The sequence below is a fragment of the Symphalangus syndactylus genome, chromosome 12, assembly GCF_028878055.3.
Source record: "Symphalangus syndactylus isolate Jambi chromosome 12, NHGRI_mSymSyn1-v2.1_pri, whole genome shotgun sequence".
In the NCBI taxonomy this organism is placed as follows: Eukaryota; Metazoa; Chordata; class Mammalia; order Primates; family Hylobatidae; genus Symphalangus; species Symphalangus syndactylus.
Window position 1 is genome coordinate 100044905 of NC_072441.2, and position 22954 is coordinate 100067858.

The window sequence follows — 22954 nt, forward strand, 5'->3', positions numbered from 1 at the left end:
TTCTTTTCTTTTTAAATTATCACAAAAGTTTTTATTGTGACCAACATTCAAAAAAGTAATAATATCCATTGATTCAGTATCCTTTTGAGAATAGAAACAATGGAAAAAAACTGTTAATTTTATAAGAATAGGTAAATTTTGGTATCCATATCTGACAATGCCATTACAAGAAGGGACATTTACAGACCATGATCCTTTTTGAACTAAATTTATATATCCTATTCCAAAATCCAGCTATATTTTGTAAGGAAGTTATATCATGACCAAATGTGGTTTATGCAATTAATTCAGTATATACTAGTTCCTGAATAAAGAGTAATAATAGTCTCAGGCTGGCAAGCTGAATAGGAACAGCTCTGGTGTGCAGCTGCCAGTGAGATCAATGCAGAAGGCAGGTGATTTCTGTAATCCAACTGAGGTATCTGGCTCATCTCACTGGGACTGTTAGACAGTGGGTGCAGCCCATGGAGGGCAAGCCAAAGCAGGATGGGGTGTCACCTCACCTGGGAAGCGCATAGGGTTGGGAAACTCCCTCCCCTATCGAAGGGAAGCTGGGAGGGACTGTGCCTAGAGGAACAGTGCATTCCAGCTCAGATACTATGCTTTTCCCATGGTCTTCACAACCCACAGGCAAGAGATTCCCTTGGGTGCCTACGCCACCAGGGCCCGGGGTTTCAAGCACAAAACTGGGTGGCTGTTTGGGCAGACACCGAGCTAGCTGCAGCAGTTTTTTTTCATACCCCAGTGGCACCTGGGGCAGCAGCTAGACAGAACCATTCACTCCCCTCGAAAGGGGGCTGAAGCCAGGGAGCCAGGTGGTCTAGCTCAGCGGATCTCACACCCACAGAGCTCAGCAAGCTAAGATCCACTGGCTTGAAATTCTCACTGCCAGCACAGCAGTCTGAAGCAGTCTGAAGTTGACCTGGGATGCTTGAGCTTGGTTTGGGCGGGGGGCGGGGGGCGTCTGCCATTACTGAGGCTGGAGTAGGTGGTTTTCCCCTCACAGTGTAAACAAAGCCACTGGAAATTCGAACTGGGTGGAGCCCACTGCAGCTCGGCAAAGCCACTGTAGCCAGATTGCCTCTTTAGATTCCTCCTCTCTGGGCAGGGCATCTCTGAAAGAAAGGCAGCAGCCCCAGTCAGGGCCTTATAGATACAACTCCTATCTTCCTAGGACAGAGCACCTGGGGGAAGGGGCGGCTGTGGGTGCAGCTTCAGCAGACTTAAATGTTCCTGCCTGCCAGCTCTGAAGAGAGCAATGGTTCTCATAGCACAGCATTTGAGCTCTGCTAAGGGACAGAATGTCTCCTTAAGTGGGTCCCTGACCACCGTGCCTCCTGACTGGGAGACACCTCCCAGCAGGGGTTGACAGATACCTCATACAGGGGAGCTCTGGCTGGCATCTTGAGGGTGCCCCTCTGGGACAAAACTTCCAGAGGAAGGAACAGACAGCAGTCTTTGCCGTTCTACAGCCTCTGCTGGTGATACCCAGGCAAACAGGATCTGGAGTGGACCTCCAGCAAACTCCAGCAAACCTGCAGCAGAGGGGCCTGAATGTTACAAGGAAAACTAACAAACAGAAAAGAATAGCATCAACGTCAACAAAAAGGACGTCCATACAGAAACCCCATCCGAAGATCACCAACCTCAAAGACCAAAGGTAGAGAAATCCATGAAGATGAGGAACAAACAGCGCAAAAAGGCTGAAAATTCCAAAAACCAGAATGCCTCTTCTCCTGCAAAGGATCACAACTCTTTGTCAGAAAGGGAACAAAACTGGAAGGAGAATGAGTTTGATGAATTGACAGAAATAGGCTTCACAAAGTGGGTAATAACAAACTCCTCTGAGCTAAAGGAGGATGTTTTAACCCAATGCAAGGAAGCTAAGAACCTTGGAAAAATGTTAGAGGAATTGCTAACTAGAATAACGAGTTTAGAGAAGAACATAAATGACCTGATGGAGCTGAAAAACACAGCACGAGAACTTCGTGAAGCATACACAAGTATCAATACCCGAATCTATCAAGCAGAAGAAAGGATATCAGAGACTGAAGATCACCTTAATGAAATAAAGCATGAAGGCGAAATTAGAGAAAAAAGAATGCAAAGGAATGAACAAAGACTCCAAGAAATATGGGGCTATGTGAAAAGACTAAACCTGCATGTGATCGTGTACCTGAAAGTGATGGGGAGAATGGAACCAAGTTGGAAAACACTTTTCAGGATATTATCCTGGAGAACTTCCCCAACCTAGCAAGACAGGCCAACAGTCAAATTCAGGAAATATTGAAAACACCAGAAAGATACTCCTTGAGAAGAGCAACCCCAAGACACATAATCGTCAGACTCACCAAAATTGAAATGAAGGAAAAAATGTTAAGGGCAGCCCAAGAGAAAGGTCAGGTTACACACAAAAGAGGCCCATCAGACTAACAGCAGATCTCTCTGTGGAAACCCTACAAGCCAGAAGAGAGGGGGGGCCAATATTCAACATTCTTTTGTTTTTTTTGAGACAGAATCTTGCTTTGTTACCCAGGCTGGAGTGCAGTGGTGCAATCTCGCTCACTGCAAGCTCCACCTCCCGGGTTCATGCCATTCTCCTGCCTCAGCCTCCCGAGTAGCTGGGACTACAGGCACCTGCTACCACGCCTGGCTAATTTTTTGTATTTGTAGTAGAGACAGAGTTTCACCATGTTAGCCAGGATGGTCTCTATCTCCTGACCTTGTGATCCACCCACCTCAGCCTCCCAAAGTGCTGGGATTACAGGTGTGATCAACATTCTTAAAGAAAAGAATTTTCAACCCAGAAATTAATATCCAGCCAAACTAAGCTTCATAAGTGAAGGAGAAATAAAATCCTTTACAGACAAGCAAATGCCGAGAGATTTTGTCACCACCAGGACTGCCTTACTCTTAAGAGCTCCTGAAGGGAGCACTAAATATGGAAAGGAACAACTGATACCAGCCACTGCAAAAACATACCAAATTGTAAAGACCATTGACACTATGAAGAAACTGCATCAAATAACAGGCAAAATAGCCAGCTAGCATGATAATGACAGGATCAAACTCACACGTAACAATATTAACCTTAAATGTAAAAGGGTTAAATCACCCAATTAAAAAACACAGACTGGGCTGGGCACAGTAGCTCACACCTGTAATCCCAGCACTTTAGGATGCTGAGGTGGGTGGATCACGAGGTCAGGAGTTCAAGACCAGCCTGGCCAAGATGTTCAGAGTTCAAGACCAGCCTGTTACTAAAAAATACAAAAATTAGCCAGGTGTGGTGGCATGCGCTCATAGTCCCAGCTACTCAGGAGGCTCAGGCAGGAGAATCGCTGGAACCTGGGAGGCAGAGGTGGCAGTGAGCCGAGATTGTGCCACTGCACTACAGCCTGGGTGACAGAGCAAGACTCTGTCTCAAGAAACACACACACACAGGCAAATTGGATAAAGAGTCAAGACCCATCCGTGTGCTGTATTCAGGAGATCCATCGCATGTGCAAAGACACACATAGACTCAAAATAAAGGGATGGAAGGATATTTACCAAGCAAATGGAAAGCAAAAAAAAGCAGGGGTTGCAATCCTAGTCTCTGATAAAACAGACTTTAAGCCAACAAAGATCAAAAAAGACAAAGAAGGGCATTACATAATGGTAAAGGGATCAATGCAACAAGAAGAGCTAACTATCCTAAATATATATGCACCCAATACAGGAGCATCCAGATTCATAAAGCAAGTTCCTAGAGACCTACAAAGAGACTTGGACTTCCACATAATAATAGTGGGAGACTTTAACACCCTACTGTCAATATTAGGTCAACGAGACAGGAAATTAACAAGGATATTCAGGACTTGAATTCAGCTTTGGACCAAGAGGACCTAAGACATCTACAGAACTCTCCACCCCAAATCAACAGAATATACATTTTTCTCAGCACCACATCACACTTACTCCAAAACTGACCACATAATTGGAAGTAAAACACTCCTCAGCAAATGCAAAAGAATGGAAATCATAACTAACAGTCTCTCTGACCACAGTGCAATCAAATTAGAACTCAGGATTAAGAAACTCACTGAAAACCACACAACGTCACAGAAACTGAACAACCTGCTCCTGAATGACTACTGGGTAAATAACAAAATTAAGGCAGAAATAAATAAGTTCTTTGAAACCAATGAGAATAAAGACACAATGTACCAGAATGTCTGGGACACAGCTAAAGCAGTGTTTATAGAGGTATTTATAGCACTAAATGCCCACAGGAGAAAGCAGAAAAGATCTAAAATCGACACCCTAACATCACGATTAAAAGAACTAGAGAAGCAAGAGCAAACAAATTCAAAAACTAGCAGAAGAGAAGAAATAACTAGGATAAGAGCAGAACTGAAGGAGATAGAGATACGAAAAGCCCTTCAAAAAATCAATGAATCGGCCAGGCGCGGTGGCTCACGCTTGTAATCCCAGCACTTTGGGAGGCTGAGGCGGGCGGATCATGAGGTCAGGAGATCGAGACCATGGTGAAACCCCGTCTCTACTAAAAATACCAAAAAATTAGCCGGGCCTGGTGGCGGGCACCTGTAGTCCCAGCTACTCGGAGAGGCTGAGGCAGGAGAATGGCGTGAACCTGGGAGGCGGAGCTTGCAGTGAGCCGAGATTGCGCCACTGTACTCCAGCCTGGGGGACAGAGCAAGACTCCATCTCAAAAAAAAAAAAAAAAATCAATGAATCCAGGAGCTGGTTTTTTGAGAAGATTAACAAAATAGACTGCTAGCCAGATTAATAAAGAAGAAAACAGAGAAGAATCAAATAGACACAATAAAAAATGATAAAGGAGATATCACCACTGATCCCATAGAAATACAAACTACCATCAGAGAATACTATAAACACCTCTATGCAAATAAACTAGGAAATCTACAAGAAATGGAAAAATTACTAGACACATACACCCTCCAGGAAGAAGTTGAATCCCTGAATAGACCAATAGCAAGTCTGAAGTTGAGGCAGTAATTAATAGCCTACCAACCAAAAAAAAGCCCAGGACCAGATAGATTCACAGCCAAATTCTACCAGAGGTACAAAGAGGAGCTGGTAGCATTCCTTCTGAAACTATTCCAATCTATATAAAAAGAGGGACTCCTCCCTAACTCATTTTATGAGGCCAGCATCATCTTGATACCAAAACCTGGTGGAGACACAATAAAAAAAGAAAATTTCAGGCCAATATCTCTGATGAACATTGATGCAAAAATCCTCAATAAAGTACTGGCAAACCTAATCCAGCAGCACATCAAAAAGCTTATCCACCATGATTAAGTTGGCTTCATCTCTGGGATGCAAGGCTGGTTCAACATATGCAAATCAATAAACATAATCCATCACATAAACAGAACCAATGACAAAAACCACATGATTATCTCAATAGATGCAGAAAGGCCTTCTACAAAATTCAACATCCCTTCATGCTATAAAAACTCTCAATAAACTAGGTATTGATGGAACATATCTCAAAATAATAAGAGCTATTTAGGACAAACCTACAGCCAATATCATACTGAATGGGCAAAAGCTGGAAGAATTCCCTTTGAAAACTGGCACAAAACAAGGATGCCTTCTCTCACCACTCCTATTCAACATAGCGTTGGAAGTTCTGGCCAGGTCAATCAGGAAAGAGAAAGAAATAAAGCGTATTTAAATAGGAAGAGAGGAAGTGAAATTATCCCTGTTTGCAGATGACATGATTGTATATTTAGAAAACCCCATCGTCTCAGCCTGAAATCTCCTTAAGCTGATAAGCAACTTTGGCAAAGTTTCAGGATACAAAATCAACGTGCAAAAATCACAAGCATTCCTATACACCAATAAGAGACAAACAGAGAGCCAAATCACGCATGAACTCTCATTCGTGATTGCTACAAAGAGAATAAAATACCTAGGAATCCAACTTACAAGGCATGTGAAGGACCTCTTCAAGGAGGACTACAAACCACTGCTCAAGGGAATAAAAGAGGACCCAAACAAATGGAAAAACATTCCATGCTCCTGGATAGGAAGAATCAATATCATGAAAATGGCCATAGTGTCCAAAGTAATTTATAGATTCAATGCTACCTCTATCAAGCTACCACTGACTTTCTTCAAAGAATTAGAAAAAACTACTTTAAATTTCATATGGAAACCAAAAAGAGCCCACATAGCCAAGACAATCCTAAGCAAAAAAGAACAAAGCTGGGGGCGTCATACTACCTGACTTCATATTATACTACAAGGCTACAGTAACCAAAACAGCATGGTACTGGTACCAAAACAGATATATAGACCAATGAAACAGAACAGCGGCCTCAGAAATAACGCCACACATCTACAACCATCTGATCTTTGATGAACCTGACAAAAACAAGCAAGGGGGAAAGGATTTCCTATTTAATAAATGGTGTTGGGAAAACTGGCTAGCCATATGCAGAAAACTGAAACTGGACCCCTTCCTTACACCTTATACAAAAATTAACCCAAGATGGATTAAAGACTTAAATGTAAGACCCAAAACCATAAGAACCATAAAAGAAAACCTAGGCAATACCATTCAGGACATGGGCAAAGATTTCATGACCAAAACACCAAAGCAATGGCAATGAAAGCCAAAATTGACAAATGGGATCTAATTAAACTAGAGAGCTTCTGCACAGCAAAAGAAACTATCATCAGGGTGAACAGGCAACCTACAGGGTAGGAGAAAATTTTTGCAATCTACCCATCTGACAAAGGGCTAATATCCAGAATCTACAAGGAACATAAACAAATTTACAAGAAAAAAAAACCCAATCAAAAAGTGGGCAAAGGTTATGAACAGACACTTCTCGAATGAAGACATTTATGTAGCCAACAAACATATGAAAAAAAGCTCATCATCACTGGTCACTAGAGAAATGCAAATCAAAACCACAATGAGATACCATCTCATGCCAGTTAGAATGGCAATCATTAAAGAGTCAGGACACAATAGATGCTGGAGAGGATGTGGAGATATAGGAATGCTTTTACACTGTTGGTGGGAGTGTAAATTAGTTCAACCATTGTGGAAGACAGTGTGGCAATCCCTCAAGGATCTAGAACCAGAAATACCATTTGATCCAGCAATTCCATTACTGGGTATATACCCGAAGAAATATAAATTATTCTACTATAAAGACACATGCATATGTATGTTTATTGATGCACTATTTATAGTAGCAAAGAATTGGAACCAACCCAAATGGCCATCAATGATAGACTGCTAAAGAAAATGTGGTATATATACACCATGGAATACTATGTAGCCATAAAAAGGAATGAGTTCGTGTCCTTTGCAGGGACATGAATGAAGCTGGAAGCCATTATTCTGAGCAAACTGATACAGGACAGAAAACCAAACACCACATGTTTTCACTCATAAGTGGGAGTTGAACAATGAGAACACATGGACACAGGGAGGGGAACAACACACACTGGGGTCAGTGAGGATGTTGGGGATGAGAGGAGGGAGAACATTAGGACAAATAGCTAATGCATGCGGGGCTTAAAACCTAGATGATGGCTTGGTAGGTGCAGCAAACCACCACGGCACTCGTATACCTATGTAACAGATCTACACATTCTGCACTTGTGTCCTGGAACTTAAAATAAAACAAAAAGCAATATAAATTACTAGGCAAATACTGTCCATTTCATCTAATGAAGAAAGCAAATGACAAATATCATGTATCTGACGTGCTACACAAAATATCTAGGTTCTTACATTATTTATTACTGGAAGAAACCTTGGAGATCATGGTTTCTAACTCTTTATTTGACAGATGAGGAAAACTGAGACCTGGGGAGTTTTGGTGACTTGCCTTGAGACTAGAATCCAAGCTTTGTAATTCTTAGTACAGTCTTCTTTCCATTAAATCTTATTTCCTTTTCTAAGGCATAGTGAATGCTGTGTGGCTTACAGGTTTATTTTTGGTGATGGCACTTTACCTGCTTTTCTTCTTATAATTTTTTTGACCTCAGTGACTAGAACTGGATCAATAGTAATCCTTGGTTTATGACACACTCTCATCATTGGTCCATGTATAACCTATTTATTTGTTTATTTGCTTTCAATAATGTAATACATAAAATTTCAAATATTCATATTAGATGGAGAACTTAGGAGCAAAATGAAAATGTATAATTTCCATATATGCATGGTACAAAAATAAACTCTTATATTTCGAAATTATTTTTGTGCTATAGCTATTTGTTTTTCTCCCTTGGGTTGAAGGTTATCTTCTGGATGGGTGGTTTGGCAACTGTCTTCTTCATCACGTTGAAATCACCAAACTCAAGTAGCACTTAGAAAACAAAGTAAGACAGAAAGAAATGGGAAAAGGACCAGGAAAATGTGCTTTACATTTAGCATTGCGACATATATGTCTAAAATTTTTTAGTCCTCTGCAAATTGTGTAATGTTGGGTTTGTTTATGATGCAGGTCTGAGAACCATTGGAGTTATCACCAAACTGGACCTTATGGATGAAGGAACAGATGCCAGGGATGTTCTAGAGAACAAACTGTTGCCTCTTCGCAGGGGTAATGTACTGTTGTCTATACAAGACTTTTGCTGTTGTTGTTATATGGAAGAGAAATGATTGAGAAGCCACTAGGAGGTTTGGTTTTAATGCCTTCTCAGTTGTGAGGAATGGATTTATTATTAGTTATACTTTTTATGGAATGGCTGTATGTTCCCAAATGATATATTAGAAAATAATCCAAAAGGAGAACTATTCCTTAAAATAACAGGAATACGAAAACAGGAAAAGGAAGGAGTTTGAAGGGAGGTTATAAATATTCATCATAGGCTACATAAACTTATACTATTGTAAGCCTGGTATTTACTTGCCTGCTATATGACAAAACTGCTAAGATACACACTCTCTTAAAATGCACACAGTTTAAGGGTCAGAGGCATTATTGTATTGATGCTAAAAAATTATCGTAAGCTCAATCAGCAGTCTGTGTTCAATACTGATGTTTCCCGTTGAGTTTTATAAAGGAACTCAGTCTTCAGGCCTAAAACTAGTTTTGCCTTTCTTAGTCTGCCTATGTGAGAGCCTTGAAATCTCCCTAGAATAAGCCACAAAAAGTGTCCCCAACTCCATAGATTTGTGTTTTGTTTCAGGTTACGTGGGGGTGGTAAACAGAAGCCAGAAGGACATAGATGGGAAGAAGGACATAAAGGCAGCCATGCTGGCAGAGAGGAAGTTTTTCCTTTCCCACCCAGCTTACAGACATATCGCTGACAGAATGGGAACCCCACACCTGCAGAAGGTCCTTAATCAGGTAAAAATGTTCTTTCAAGCAACAAGAACAATTATAAATATGTAAGTGGGTGCTGGACTTCATATTTATTAAGTTTATTTTTTTTCCAAAACAAGACATGCAGCTTCAATGACAGGGATTTTAAAAATGAATATTAGTACCTCAGATTCACACTATTACCATTCTCAGTGAATAGAACTCACCTTCCTATTATTGCAAGAACAATTCTCAAAGCAGAAACACATACCTATTTAGGAACAGTGAACAGGGATATACATTTTAGCATATATTCATTTGTAATGTGTAGTTATCTTGAGAAGTTAAATTTTTAGAGCTTTGAAAAGTTGATCTCTTGGGATCTGTTTTTCAGGCACCAGTCTGTAATGGCTAGGTTACACTTTCTGTTAAATTTCTTTCATGGCTTTATTTAGAATTGATTTGTTTCTTAATTTAAAATCTTCAGAATCACAAATCCTAATTAAATAATCATTGATTTCCACTCATCTAAGATGCTTTTCTAGATAACCCCTTTTCCCACAATAATTTAAAATTGGGACTTCTGCCTACCCCGCTCCATGCACTATGCACACACTTCTTCCATAAATCCTCAATGCTGTTACTTGGTTACAGATATTCCCTCCCCTTTTGGAGTTAAGTGTTATGACAAGCATCATTGTCATTGAATGCAGGGCCCCCTCCCTGACTTTTGATTATATTGACTTAATGTGATTAGCAGCCTTTCTCATAAATATTCTTATAAGTTATGCTTTAACTGTTACATACGAACTTAATCAGGCAATCAGTTAATCAAGTAGATTTCTGATTCTTAGCTCCTGGAAAGTATCAATAGCTGTCACAATATGTGACATTATACCTGAACCATTTAGGCAAAACAACTGAGAAGAAATTTTAGAAAATAAAAAATTATGTTATAATTCCATTTTAAGAGATACAATACAGACTATTGTAAAGTTTATACTTTTTAATTAAGGATAAATATTTGGACACTAGGAAACAGCACTATGATTGTATCATTTAAAAATATGAATATATTTTAGAGAAGGAGCATTGTTATGCAAGAATGCTAACACTCTACCAAATATATTTTGCACTGTCAAAATTCTCTTTAGAATACTGCTTTCACAGCTGTATTGACCTACAAAAAATACAAATAAACTGAAAAAATCTCAGAGGAAAACCACTAATATGATTAGAAGGATAAAGCTGGAAATGAGTTAGGTTTTGAATACTGGAAAAACGGAAGGAGGTGGTTGACTATTAGGTTATTACAGGTGACCCCCAAGTTATGACACAATTGGATTCTCATTGACTAAAAATTGAATGATTTTTTTTTAACTGAAGATTTCTTCTTTCCTGGATAATCACTCTCTCTTTATTGCCTCAAGAATATTTATACTATATTTGAAACTAAGATAATTCTATGGCTATGTATGTGTACCAATACTTCTGATCCTGTGGGATAATTTATATGGAAAATACTGGAAAATGACATGACATTTTTGAAAAATTGAATGAAATTTTCACTGTGGGGGGAAGGCAGAGAAAGAGGTAGTGAGTTGTATTAGATGATATTGGAGATGTAGGCAGTGGCTGAATCCTGTAATGTTTCTAGACCAAATTGAGTATTTTGGCTCTTACCTAAGACCAATGAGGAGTCATTTAAAGGTCCTGAGTAGAGGAACAAGAAGATCAGATCCTTGGGTGAAAAAAGAATATGGTATTGACAAGAAGACCAAGAGGAGACCAGTTAGGAGTAAAAGTGAGAAATTATGGGAATTTGGTTGTGGTAAGGGCCAGTGGAGAGGAAAAAAAGGGGCGGGTTTGAGAAATATTCAGGAAAATTGAGGACTAAGTGGTAGATTAGAGCTGTTGGGTGATGGGAGAGGTGGAGTCAAGGTTACGTCCCAGGTTTCCAGATTCTTATGAAGCCACCAAGATGGAGAACCCTGAAGGGAAGATCAAATACTTGATTTTGGACATGTTGAGCTTGAGATATCATTGACACATCCAAGAGGAGAAGTCAAGCAGCTGGTCAAATATGCGTGCCACAGCAAAGATAAATCTTGTTTGGAGACAACATCTTACAGCTATAGGTATTTGGATGTTTATTGAAGCCAGGATGGAATGAGATTCCCTTAAGAGAGTACAGACAGTAAACAAAAAAGAGACCTTGGACCCAGATTTGAGGAATTTCAGTAATTACTGTTCTGGGAAAGAGAGTGAATTGTCCAAGGAAATAGAGAAGATACATCCAGAATGGATAGCAGAAAAATGAGAGGAGCTGGAGTCATGGAAGCCAGGGGAAGAAGTGTTTTAGAAAGGCACAGTATTGCTTTGCTCTGGAGATGTCTGAGAAGCAAAAGGTGGAAATCAGGTATTTTTATTATTTACCAGTTCACATGGCAGTCAGTTGGTTGCTGGTTTCTTGTGGTTGCTGTTTCTGTTAGATTTGGGTCCTTGTCTCTTGTGATGTTGCTATTGGGAATGCTGTCCTCTCAGCTCTTTTGTTGCCTGCTTCATAGTCAGAACAGCAATGCATGCCAGGGTGCTAACAACAGTTTATTACTGCGAGCAAGGGGGTAATACAGTTATAAACTATTGACAAATAACTCTAGATTTATTTAATAAATATATTCAGGTAACCTCAGATAAACATAAAGATGACTTAAAATACTTTCTTCAGTCAATCGGAGTATATTAATTCTCCTTACTTTTAATATTTTTTCTTTTTTCTGAACTTCTAGGAAGTTTATATTCTTTTTATTGATTTCAAGTTCATCACTTAGGAAGTTCAAGATTATCTGTTTTTTCTTTTAATTCAGACTTTTGTTTAACCACATTGTAATAGAAAGGCCGTAAGACCTAAACAATCTGGGTTTTTATTTCACCTTTGTTCTTAATTAATCATGCACTCTTAGGCTCTTGGAGAAGTTTTCATTGTAGTGAGCTTGAGGTGCCTGCTGATCTCAGTGGAAATGCCAAGTAGATGGTTATGTCAAGCCTTCAATAGCAGAGAGAGCTTTCCCTTACTCAGTCATGGAGTTGCACTGGGGCCTAGAGATGGAAGTAGGAGTAAGTTTCTGCCTCAGCTGAAGAATGTGGAGCAAATTAACAGCTGACAGGTGCCTCTGGCACCTTGGCTACCTGAGCTTCATCAGTGTGGTAAACCACTTAGTCCTGAGAACACTGGGCAGCACCTGTGACTCCTAGCTTCCTTCATTTCTATCACATTCTAACTTAAGGTTCCTTTCTACAAGGTAGGAGACCTGGTAAATCAATCCATGCTAAGGTGTTATTGGGCAGCCTCATTAGTAACATTAGCTGCATTTTAACAGGGTCTTCTGGATTTAAAGAGATAGCTCAAGTGAGTCACTCTAAATGAAGGAATTTTGAGCATCTCTGAAGTGCAGTGGAGGAGGGAGTTGGTGTTTCTTCTCCCTATCTACATAATAGTCAATCTCCAATGCAGACATATGTTTGAAATTTTGAATTACTAGAAAAACAATGGAGGTGGATCTTTGTCTCATGAGTTAATCTTTAATCTGTGTATATGATTCAATCTTCAATCTGTGTGTATGATTTTGTTTTATTTAGCAACTTACCAACCACATTCGGGATACCCTACCAAACTTCAGGAACAAACTACAGGGACAGTTGCTCTCCATAGAACATGAAGTAGAAGCCTACAAAAATTTTAAACCGGAAGACCCAACCAGGAAGACCAAAGCATTGCTGCAGTAGGTCATCTTTCCCTTCCTTGGCTCAGCATTTTAATCTAATTTCTTTAGTTTTCTATTGCCTTAGTCTATTTGTCATGTTGCTTCTTAGGTAGCAAGTAAACTATATGAGGCTATCTATATGATACACAATAACTCTTGAATTTTTATGCTTTGTTGAACAAGAATTATTGGTATTATTCTGTTATTATCAACTTACCAGTTGAGCATCCCCATGCCCATTTAAATTGTGTTTTTAAAACTGGATTAAGTGAGTTAAACCATTAGGGATGACCCAGCGGGAATTTTTGTCCCTTGTCTTAGAAGTGGGTAAATACAGATGAAAATATCATTTGTATTTTTCAGCTGTTTCTATGGATGTCAATTGTACTTATTATCCTTTATTCCAATTATTTCATGTAACTTATTTGTGTGCATTTTTCAGTGGAATGAGAACCAAGGATTTAATTAAAAAGTGCTAACAATAAGACTGTAGTTTTTTTTCCTTTTACATAATGATTTTAATGTAGTCCTTTGAAAATGCAAATGTGAAACTGCCAAGCATCTTTTCACCCCTTCATGATCTTCCCATCTTATCTCTGGGTTACTAGAGTTATCCCTGTGGTGTCTTGGGGTAGGATAGCAGAGAATTATTAGAGAATTCCTAGCTCTTTATGTCTTACACTTTTTTCTCTCCCTCAAATCCTTCTGTTGCCATCAGTTCCTTTATCCTGTGCTTCCACTTGTGTCAAGTCCCTCTCAACGGGAAGGCTCCCCTGCCCAGCACACACTGCAGGATACCCGAGGTCTACCTCTGAAATTGATGTTTGGTACCTCTTATGGCGTGCTTTTCTCCCCAGCAGCCTGGCAATCAAAGCATCCTTCAACTGGCATTTAAAGTGCACACTATAATTTCTTTCTTTGTGAGGAGATTCCCAAATGCTCAAATATTTAAATACAATATTAATTGCTTCATCCTATATTTCCTTATTAAAAATATTATACAAAGGAAAGAGTTTTTTTTTTTTTTTTCAGATATAACTCTTTCCTAATTTATTCTTTCTTTTCATTCTTGGGTTTTGTTGAGCTCTTGCAAAAACTCTTCAAGTTACAGAGAAAGCTATTTCTGTTTAGGCCCTAGGTCGTTATCTTAATATCCAACTAAAACTATTGTGCTTGCAAATACTGGGTCTTGCCTCTGTGACTTTACTGGACTCAGATTACAGAACTTTTCACAGCTAGATTCTTGATTTGCAGAGGGCTGATTCAGCTCCTTCTTTATGGCCCTATTCTTTCTGACCTATTTCTTTTCTCTCTTCTATCCTTCCCTCCTGCCTTCCTTTCTCTGTTCTTCCTCCTTCCTCTAATCTCTTCATGCACTCAGTGTCTGGTTCTGTGAAATGAACGATAAGATAAGATAATAAGATTCTTGCTCTCAAGAAGTCCCAGTAGAGTAGGGAAAAACAGACATAAAAGTTAACGCAATTTAACACAATTAATTGTGTTAAAGGTAATAAATGCTATGTTTCTGTAAGTGTAAAATACTAAGGGAGCCCAGGTGAGGAAGCAGTTAAATGTGAGGAAGGATGTGAATTTGCAGAGAAAACAGAGGCCCTGAGGTAGGAGAAGACCTTGTCATGTGGAAGGAGGAGGGCAAGAGAATCATGAGAACTTTGGTAACATTTGTTCTAGGATTAGTAAATGGGCCAGGTGGCTGAGGTATATATAGGGTTTAGGGGAAGGAGCAGCTAGAGGTACACTTTCTGAAAAATTTTTTACGTCTCAGTGTGTATGTCATACCTCTCCAGGTGTTTTTAAAAAATAAAATTAGCATATACATGAACATAACTAAATCCAATTACAGTCTAGCTTCTTTGGCCTAAATAATTTTCAGTTACTTTTCATTCATCCATGATTTTGATGGAAGGGAATGAAAAGATACAAGTTTTAGATAGTTTGAATTTTTTTCCTTTTAGATTTTGAATTTGAAATTAGTTACAGTATGTTTAAATTAGAGTTTCTAAACCTGGTAATCACAAATGAAAATAGTTGTTTTTTTTTTTCTTCTTTCTATCTTTCTTTCTTTCTTCTCTTTCTTTCTTTCTTTCTTTCTTTCTTTCTTTCTTTCTTCTTTCCTTTTTTTTTTTTTTAACAGCCAGTGTAAGGTAATTCATTCTTTCATGGGACAAATATTTATTAAATCTCCCAATTATGTTGAGCAGGGAAAGGTAAAGAAAACACACAGTCCTTGCCCTTAGGAGAGTGACTAATAGACATGGCAATGTTAATGTACTGTGCCAAGTGCTCTGCAGGAAACACGCTGAAGATGCAGAGGAGGGGCGATGAGAAGTGGTGCTGGATAGAGTCATGGATCATGAAAAGTTTCTGGGAAGAACCAATGCTTGAGCTGAGTCTTAAAGAACATGTAAAAATTAGTCAGGCAAAGCAGCAAGGGACAGAAGGAATGGTGCTCTGAGCAGAAAGAAAAGTGTAAAAGCGCAGGGACATGGTGCATTTGGGGAATTGCAATGGCTTTCTTATGGTTGGCTGGAAGGTGATTGGGATGAGTGGTAAGAGATGGGGCTGAAGAGGCAGCCAAGGCCATACCATAAAATATTGGGAGATGGGCTAAAGAGTTTTGATAGTGTTATCAAATTGTGGGGATCCATTGAAAAACAAGGCTAGAGCTAGATTAGAGGGGTCACAAATCTGTGTTATTCTGATAGGGTGAGGTCTGACTTTGACAAAGATAAACTCGAAAGCAGGATGATCATTTAGAGGAGTCTTCAGTGATGCTGGGAGGCATTGCTGCGAGCTGAACCAAGGCAGTGTCAGTAGGTGTGAGGAGGAAGAGCTCAACCAGCTGAGCTGTAATGGAGGAGAAGTTACCTACAACTGGTGGCTCCCTGCAACTGTTGGGTGAGGGAAAGGGAGGTATGCTGGATGCCCCAGATTCCCTGCCTGGGGTGAGTGGTATCATCCACCATGAGGAGAGATTTGGGAATGCAGGAGGATCAGCAGGTTTGGGAGTGAAAGAAATTGAGAGGTTGTTTTAGGTGTGTTGAGTTCAAGGCAGCTAAGAGGAAATAAACATCCAGTACAGTTGAGCATATGGGCCACTCACTCTTCTGAGAGTTATGGGCTAAAGCGGAAGGTGTGGAGAAACTATTTCCCAATAATCCTTGAAACTATGGCAACATTGAGATCACCTAGGGATGAATGTGAGGAGAGACTGAGGCTGTGACATTGGGGGAGTAATAGAGCTGGAGCATTTGGGACACTAGGTGGTTGTGATGTCATAGGAGTTCAGGTCCATTTGACTATTCTACATAAAGTTTAATTGATTAACTCTCTATTTCAAGTATTCTTTAAATACCATTTTATGACTGCAATCAAATGAACAGAATGCATTGAAAGACAACTATATTTAAATATTTATTCTAATTAAGTGTCTAAAATCTTAATGATGTGTATTTCATATAATCACACTGTGAGTGCTACATAGAGTGCAATGTTAACTCTGCCAGTAGGTGCCACTAAGAGCACCTGGAAAAGGATTCTAACAAATAATCGTAGGAAAAGAAAATGAAGAGTGCAAAGGCTTGTAACTTTGACTTGAATCTATTTCTCTTTAACAATTACAGGATGGTTCAGCAATTTGCTGTGGACTTTGAGAAGAGAATTGAAGGGTCAGGGGATCAAGTAGATACCCTGGAACTCTCAGGTGGTGCTAAAATCAATCGTATTTTTCATGAACGCTTTCCTTTTGAGATAGTAAAGGTTTGTGTCAAACGTTATTTTTTTCCTTAGCTTCACTTCACTTCCATATTCTGTTTTATACAACTTGATACAATATTGTGTGAGTGGTATAGAACTAACATAGTTCTTTGAACAAAACCTCCATATTCAGGTAATGAAATTCAGGAGAGAAATATGTTCTTACTGATGATTCTGATTTTATTTAATGAGATTTAACTACATTTCAAACACAAATACTAATTGAGTTTCCTATGTTTGTTGTCTAATTAATTTAAAAATATTTCTTAAGCATGTACTATGCACCAAATTTCTAGGTGCCAGTGATTAAGACAGAGAAGACCCTTGCTTGTCTAGTGGGGAAAGACAGAAAATTAACAAATAGACAAATACGAAAGTTTCAAATGTTTTTATGTAAAATGATATGAGAGAGGGGACAGATGAGCCACTTTTAATGGAATAATCAGGCAAATTCTGTCTGAGCAGAGGACATTTAGACTGTGCCCAGACTGGCATGAAGAGGTCAGCTGGGTAAAGAACTGGGGGAAAGGGATGGTTCAAGGCACAAGTAGCAACCTCGGGTAAGGCACTAAAGTATGACAGGTGAAGAACAGATGTGGCTGATGAAGGAGAGGGGCATGAATGAATTCAGAGAGGGAGGAAGTGTCCAGTTCACACAAAGCTTTCTAGGTTGAGGTAAAGTCTTTATGCTTAACAATGGGAAGTTACAGGAGGGTTTTAAGCAGTGATGTGACTTGATTTGTTGATGTTTTTAGAAGAATAGTATACCTGCTGGATTGTAAAGAGCTAAGAGAGTGAGGAGAACAGTAGACCAGACCCAGGGGTGGATTCATTTTCTGTGAAGTCTAAAGCTTCTACAATTTTAAATTGAAGAAGAATACAAAATTATAAACACACAGGCACAGGGTCTTGGAAGAGGCTTGTGCAGGGGGGAAACGCTGAGAATTAAACTTCTTTAGCTTTCCAATAAAAGTGCCCCAGCAAGAAAGGATAGAGAGATGGGTGGCTTTGGGGTTTTGGAGATAAAGTTGCTAGGGCTTCGATTGAAATGGGGAATGGAAGAAAAAGAAGTTTTGAGATGAATTCCAAGGTTTTGGCTTTCACAGCTGAGTGAGTGGTAGTGCCTATCAGATGAGGGAAATAGAGGAAAAGCTCTGTTTGTATGGAGAAGTGAATTAGGAGTTCTGTTTTGGATGTGCTAAGTGTAAAATGCCCAATAGGCAGTTGAGTAGTTTTAGGGACCATGCTACTTGTCTCAAACAGAGGCGAGTGCTTATGTCTTCGTGTGGGAGGCAAATGGGTAAATAGATAATTTCATTAAAATGTGCTAAGTAAAGTGATAAACTTCAGCAAAGGGTGCTATGGAAACACAGCCCACAGACATGAATCCCAGCTCAAGTGTGTAAGGGAACCAGCCTTCTGAGCTGAGTTTGGAAGTATGAGCAGCTAGTTAAGCAGGAAGAGGTAGGTTACAGGAGGAGGTGATCCAGACAGGAGAGGAATGATAAAGGCCCTGAGCTATGAAGCCATCGGTTGTGGGTAGAAACCTAGAGCAATTCATCATTCTAGGGCATAAACTGTGAGGGGGGGAAATGGACAGACAATGAAGCTGGAGAGGCCAAGTCTCAGAAGTCAGGACTGAACTCAGTGTTCTTCGGCTATCCCTTTGCGGTCTAAGCTCTATGACGCTTTCATCCTACTTCCAAGTAGATTTATGGTACCTAGCACTTCTAAGAAATATTTGTATAGTAATCTGTCCTGTGTTGTCTTTTTAAAATATTACTAATTTTCTTTTACAAAGAGGCCTTTAACTCAAATGTTTTAAGTGGCCAGGGACAAAAGACAGCCATTGTTAATTTCAGGACATCTGTACTGCTACGGCACATCAGGTGATACTCTCATTTATGTATTCTCCTGTGCCCTCAAATTTACCATATTCAGCAAAAGAATGAACATTTCAAATGAATGGCTAGATTTATGTCCAGAAGGCATCCTTATGCATAGCACTCCATATCTATAACAAAGTTAAAATCCATGCCCCCAAACTCCCTAAAACCCCTAGTGTTCTATGTTGCCTTGAACTTTATATAAACAGATGTTTTGACCATCTGGGTTTAGGTTAGGAAAGACATGAGTATCCACTTATTAATAATGAAGTCAAGTTATTCTCATTCTGTAATGTTCAACAATATTATTCAAAGGAATTAAGTGTCATAACCGTGGCTCATTTTGCATCTGCAGATGGAGTTCAATGAGAAAGAATTGCGAAGAGAAATAAGCTATGCAATCAAAAACATACATGGTATCAGGCAAGTGATTCACATTTTTCTTGTCATCTGCTCAAGCTACCAAAATAAAATTCATGTTTATAAATGGCTAGGAAACTCATCTTTTCATCATTGAACAGGGTAGAATACAGAAGTGGGAGAAAGAAACAGGAAATCCTACTTTGGGGTTTAATGGTAACTTCCTGTATTGCTATAGTCAGTTTTTTCCAAGTGAAAAAGCAAAAACATTTTCTGCACTTCCAACCTGTACCCTGCACAATAGGGGATTTGCAGATTAGCAAGACCTCATTCTCCAGAGCCTTCATTTTTCATGAGGGAGGCCAGACATGCTCATAATTAATCATTACTTACACCGGAGAAGGGACAGATTAATTTTGACTAGTGTTGTGGAGCAAGATTGGGAAAGATTAATGGAGGTAGTTAATTTCAAGTTTATCCTTGCCTGTGGAGAGGATGATTTCAGCAGTCCAGGAGGTGTTGTGTGTGCATGTGTGCTTATGCATGTGGGGGCGTGTATATGAAGTGCGCGGCAGTGTGATGAGACAGGAGAGGATGGAAGGATGGAATGGAGGTTGTTGAGGCTGGAGGATAAAAAAAAGGGCTTTCCGGTGGAAGGGGTGGGATGACCAAAGGCAAAGAGGTGAGAGGGCACAGCATGTATCCATGGAGCCAAGAGTCATGCATATGCATTGGGACTGGCTTGAGGAATGCAGTCAGGAGAGCAGAGGGACCTGAGCTGGATGGGGTTGGGGGTGGGGTGGAACTTGTGTCTGAATTTCCCCTTGTTTAAAGTGAGATTATTCTAAATTACCTTCTATATTAGTCTGTTTGGACTGCTGTAACAAATGACCACAGACTGAGTGGCTTATAAACAACAGAAATTTATTTCTGACAGTTCTGGGGTTTGAAAATCCTAGGTCAGGGTGTGAGCATGGTCAGGTTCTGGTGAGAACCCTTTTCCGGCCTGCACATTGCTATCTTCTCATTCTGTTCTCATGTGGCAGAGAGAAAGCTAGTTAGCTCTCTGGCCTCTTCTTATAAGGGCGTTAATCTCATTATTGAGGGTTCTGCCCTCATGATGTAATTACCTCCCAAAGGCCCCACCTCCTACTACCATCACATTGAAGGGTATGGTTTCAACATAGGAAGTTTTAGGGGAACACAAACATTCAGTTCATAACAATTTCTTTAAAGAACTATGATAACAACAAATGATTTTAAAGCACATATTTCTTCATTTCATGTACAGAAGGCTAAACATAACTTAATGAGCATATGTTGAATTGCAGTGTCCTTAATTCAAGGAAATAAAACTTGAGTTGCCTAGTACATAGATTGCCTCACATGAAGGAGGTGGCCCCTGCCTGTTGTCATTTGTGGTTCAGCCTCTGCCAAAAGGCCAAGTTGAGACTATGCTGGGAACAGACCCTGAGAAGGCAATGCTTGACACTGAGTTTGCATGTGATGGGTGATTTTACAAAGGAGTTATGATGCTTGAGTTATTTATTGTTTTAAAATTTAGACAATCTGCTCCACAAATCTCAAATAGTATGAGCAGATATGAGTTTACAAAGTGAAGACGAGAAAACATCTATAACCAAATCTAATGTTTTTTCTTTTACTATCGATAGGATTTCTAAGCTCCCTATTCTATTTCTTCTCCACCAAATCCAGAATACATTTGGTGTAGAAACTGTTTTGCTTTTTAGCTGGGCAGATCTGGTATTTGGACATGTTTATCTGATAAATGCAGTGGAACCAAATTACATTTTTTGGGGTCATACAGTATTTGAACTCAGCCAAATACAGTATTTTTACTTCACTTGTAAAACTCATTACCATATACGGCCTTTGTCAAATATAACTGCAAAATCTCAGTAATTCAGAATTGTCGATTTCTGATTTATATGCCTACCAACAGGAGATTGTTGGTGGTTATTATAAATTTGCCTGTAAGATGATAAGAAATGCACAATGTCCTGAGCATAAGACATACTCATGGTATGCTTATTTAGGCCTTTAAATATATACTTGGTTTGACAATTTTTTTTCCCATTTGATTCCATTGGCTATTTGAATAGTAGAAGCCCTCTTTGCCCATGAAGGACTTGATGGAAGAGATGCTTTGTTTTTCTTCATTGTTTTGTTAACACTGAACGCTGACTATGAGCAAAGGAGGGAGACAGTCCTTATGGAGCAAATCAAGATAAATAGGGTAACAACTCTCCCTACTCTGTATCCTGCAATGTGAAATAGAATGCTGGGCTTCCAAGAAGGAAGGTCTCAGCAGCAAGACTGGGGAAAGACTGGAACTATAAGTGCTTGCTTTGCATCTGGGCTTTAAAGCACAGGTGGGATTTGAATAGGCCAAAATTGTTAAGAGGGTAAAATGAGCATCATAGACAAAGGCAAAGACATACCATATAAGCAAAGGCAAATTGACTGAAGCATAGGGTACGTGAAAGGCGAGGAGAAAAATAACTGTGAAGAAAGATTAGAGTCAAACATTGGAAAAATTTTAATATTGTACTAAACAGTTTGGATTTGATTCTGTACCTCGTTCAGAGAAATTACCATTATAATATAGTATGATTACTACAGTTAGAAATAGAGGTGAGCATGGGGTGCTAAGCAAATGGTAAGAAGGGGTGTCAAGTCAAGATGGTATAAGGGAAGTGTTGAAAAGATTTTCCAAAAAAGGTACCATAGAATTCAGTTGCAGGAAGAGAAGTTAACTAAATAAGAATAGGTGACGAGGGGAGGGAAGAGGGCCTAGGAGTGGGGAGGATCCAGTGCCAAAGCCTGGAACCTGCCAGCCTTCAGTCACAGCCAAGGTTCAGAGTTCAAAGGCCCCTGTTATTGTAGCTTCTCTCTACTGACCTTTTGTTTAAATTTGAGTAATCATTTTTCACTTTTTATGAAACACATATACACATGCACATGTATATATCTGCTTTCCTGAGCTCCTGTTCAGCATGAGAAAAGCATTATTATAACACCAGTTTGAATTAATTAGAGCCTAAAGGAAGACACTTGTTATTTTGGTTATCATTTGTTATTTTTGTAAATTCATTATTTAGGCATCTTGAAATCTTAAAATTAATTCATAACTCCCCTTACTGTCTTATACTCCCAGTACCCCAGGACCTCAGATTGGGAACTATCAGGCTCACAGTAATATAGCTGTCCTGGAATGGATAAATTGTATAATCTAGAAACTCTACTATTTTAGTGTATAAAAAGTGAAGCTCACTTGCTGTTCCACAAAGGGCAAGGAATTGATTTTGGAATCTTTTAGAAATAGGAATCTAAATTGAGAACACCATTTCTATTGTAGCATTTCTTTTTATTGCTGTGAAACAGTGAGGTAAGACAAATTACAGTTAAATATTAGTTAAAGGTCACATGATGTGCCATATAAACATTTTGGGCACTATGTAACTTTTAAACTTGGTCTATTACATGCTTAATTTAAATGGAATGTTAATTTAAACATTTTTCAAAAGATTTTTGAATATTACTCAATTAAAAAAATCTCATGGGCTGCTTGCTTTCTTACCTTCAGGACAGGGTTGTTTACTCCAGACATGGCGTTTGAAGCGATAGTCAAGAAACAGATTGTAAAGTTGAAGGGGCCTTCCTTGAAGAGTGTGGATCTGGTAATACAAGAATTAATCAACACTGTGAAGAAGTGTACCAAAAAAGTAAGTTTGAATTATTTAACTTTCCAGTATGTGATTTTGGTTTATCAACATTCTCTATCTCATTGCATGATTCTCTTTCCCTGACCCTCGCTTTGTTATAGATGTTGTGTGTTTGC

At 39.2% G+C, this 22954-nt stretch overlaps 1 protein-coding gene across 15 annotated transcripts in view; it reads left to right on the forward strand.

The window, feature by feature from the left end:
* The window catches only part of DNM3 (dynamin 3), a 607865-nt gene that overhangs the window by 199506 nt on the left and 385405 nt on the right, over positions 1-22954 (forward strand). For all 15 annotated transcript variants that reach the window (XM_063627329.1, XM_063627332.1, XM_063627326.1 and 12 more), the window contains exons 5-10: positions 8505-8603; positions 9193-9353; positions 12948-13090; positions 16714-16849; positions 19088-19155; positions 22700-22838. In XM_063627329.1, the coding sequence (XP_063483399.1) occupies positions 8505-8603; positions 9193-9353; positions 12948-13090; positions 16714-16849; positions 19088-19155; positions 22700-22838 (746 nt within the window). The remainder of the gene's footprint in view (positions 1-8504; positions 8604-9192; positions 9354-12947; positions 13091-16713; positions 16850-19087; positions 19156-22699; positions 22839-22954) is intronic.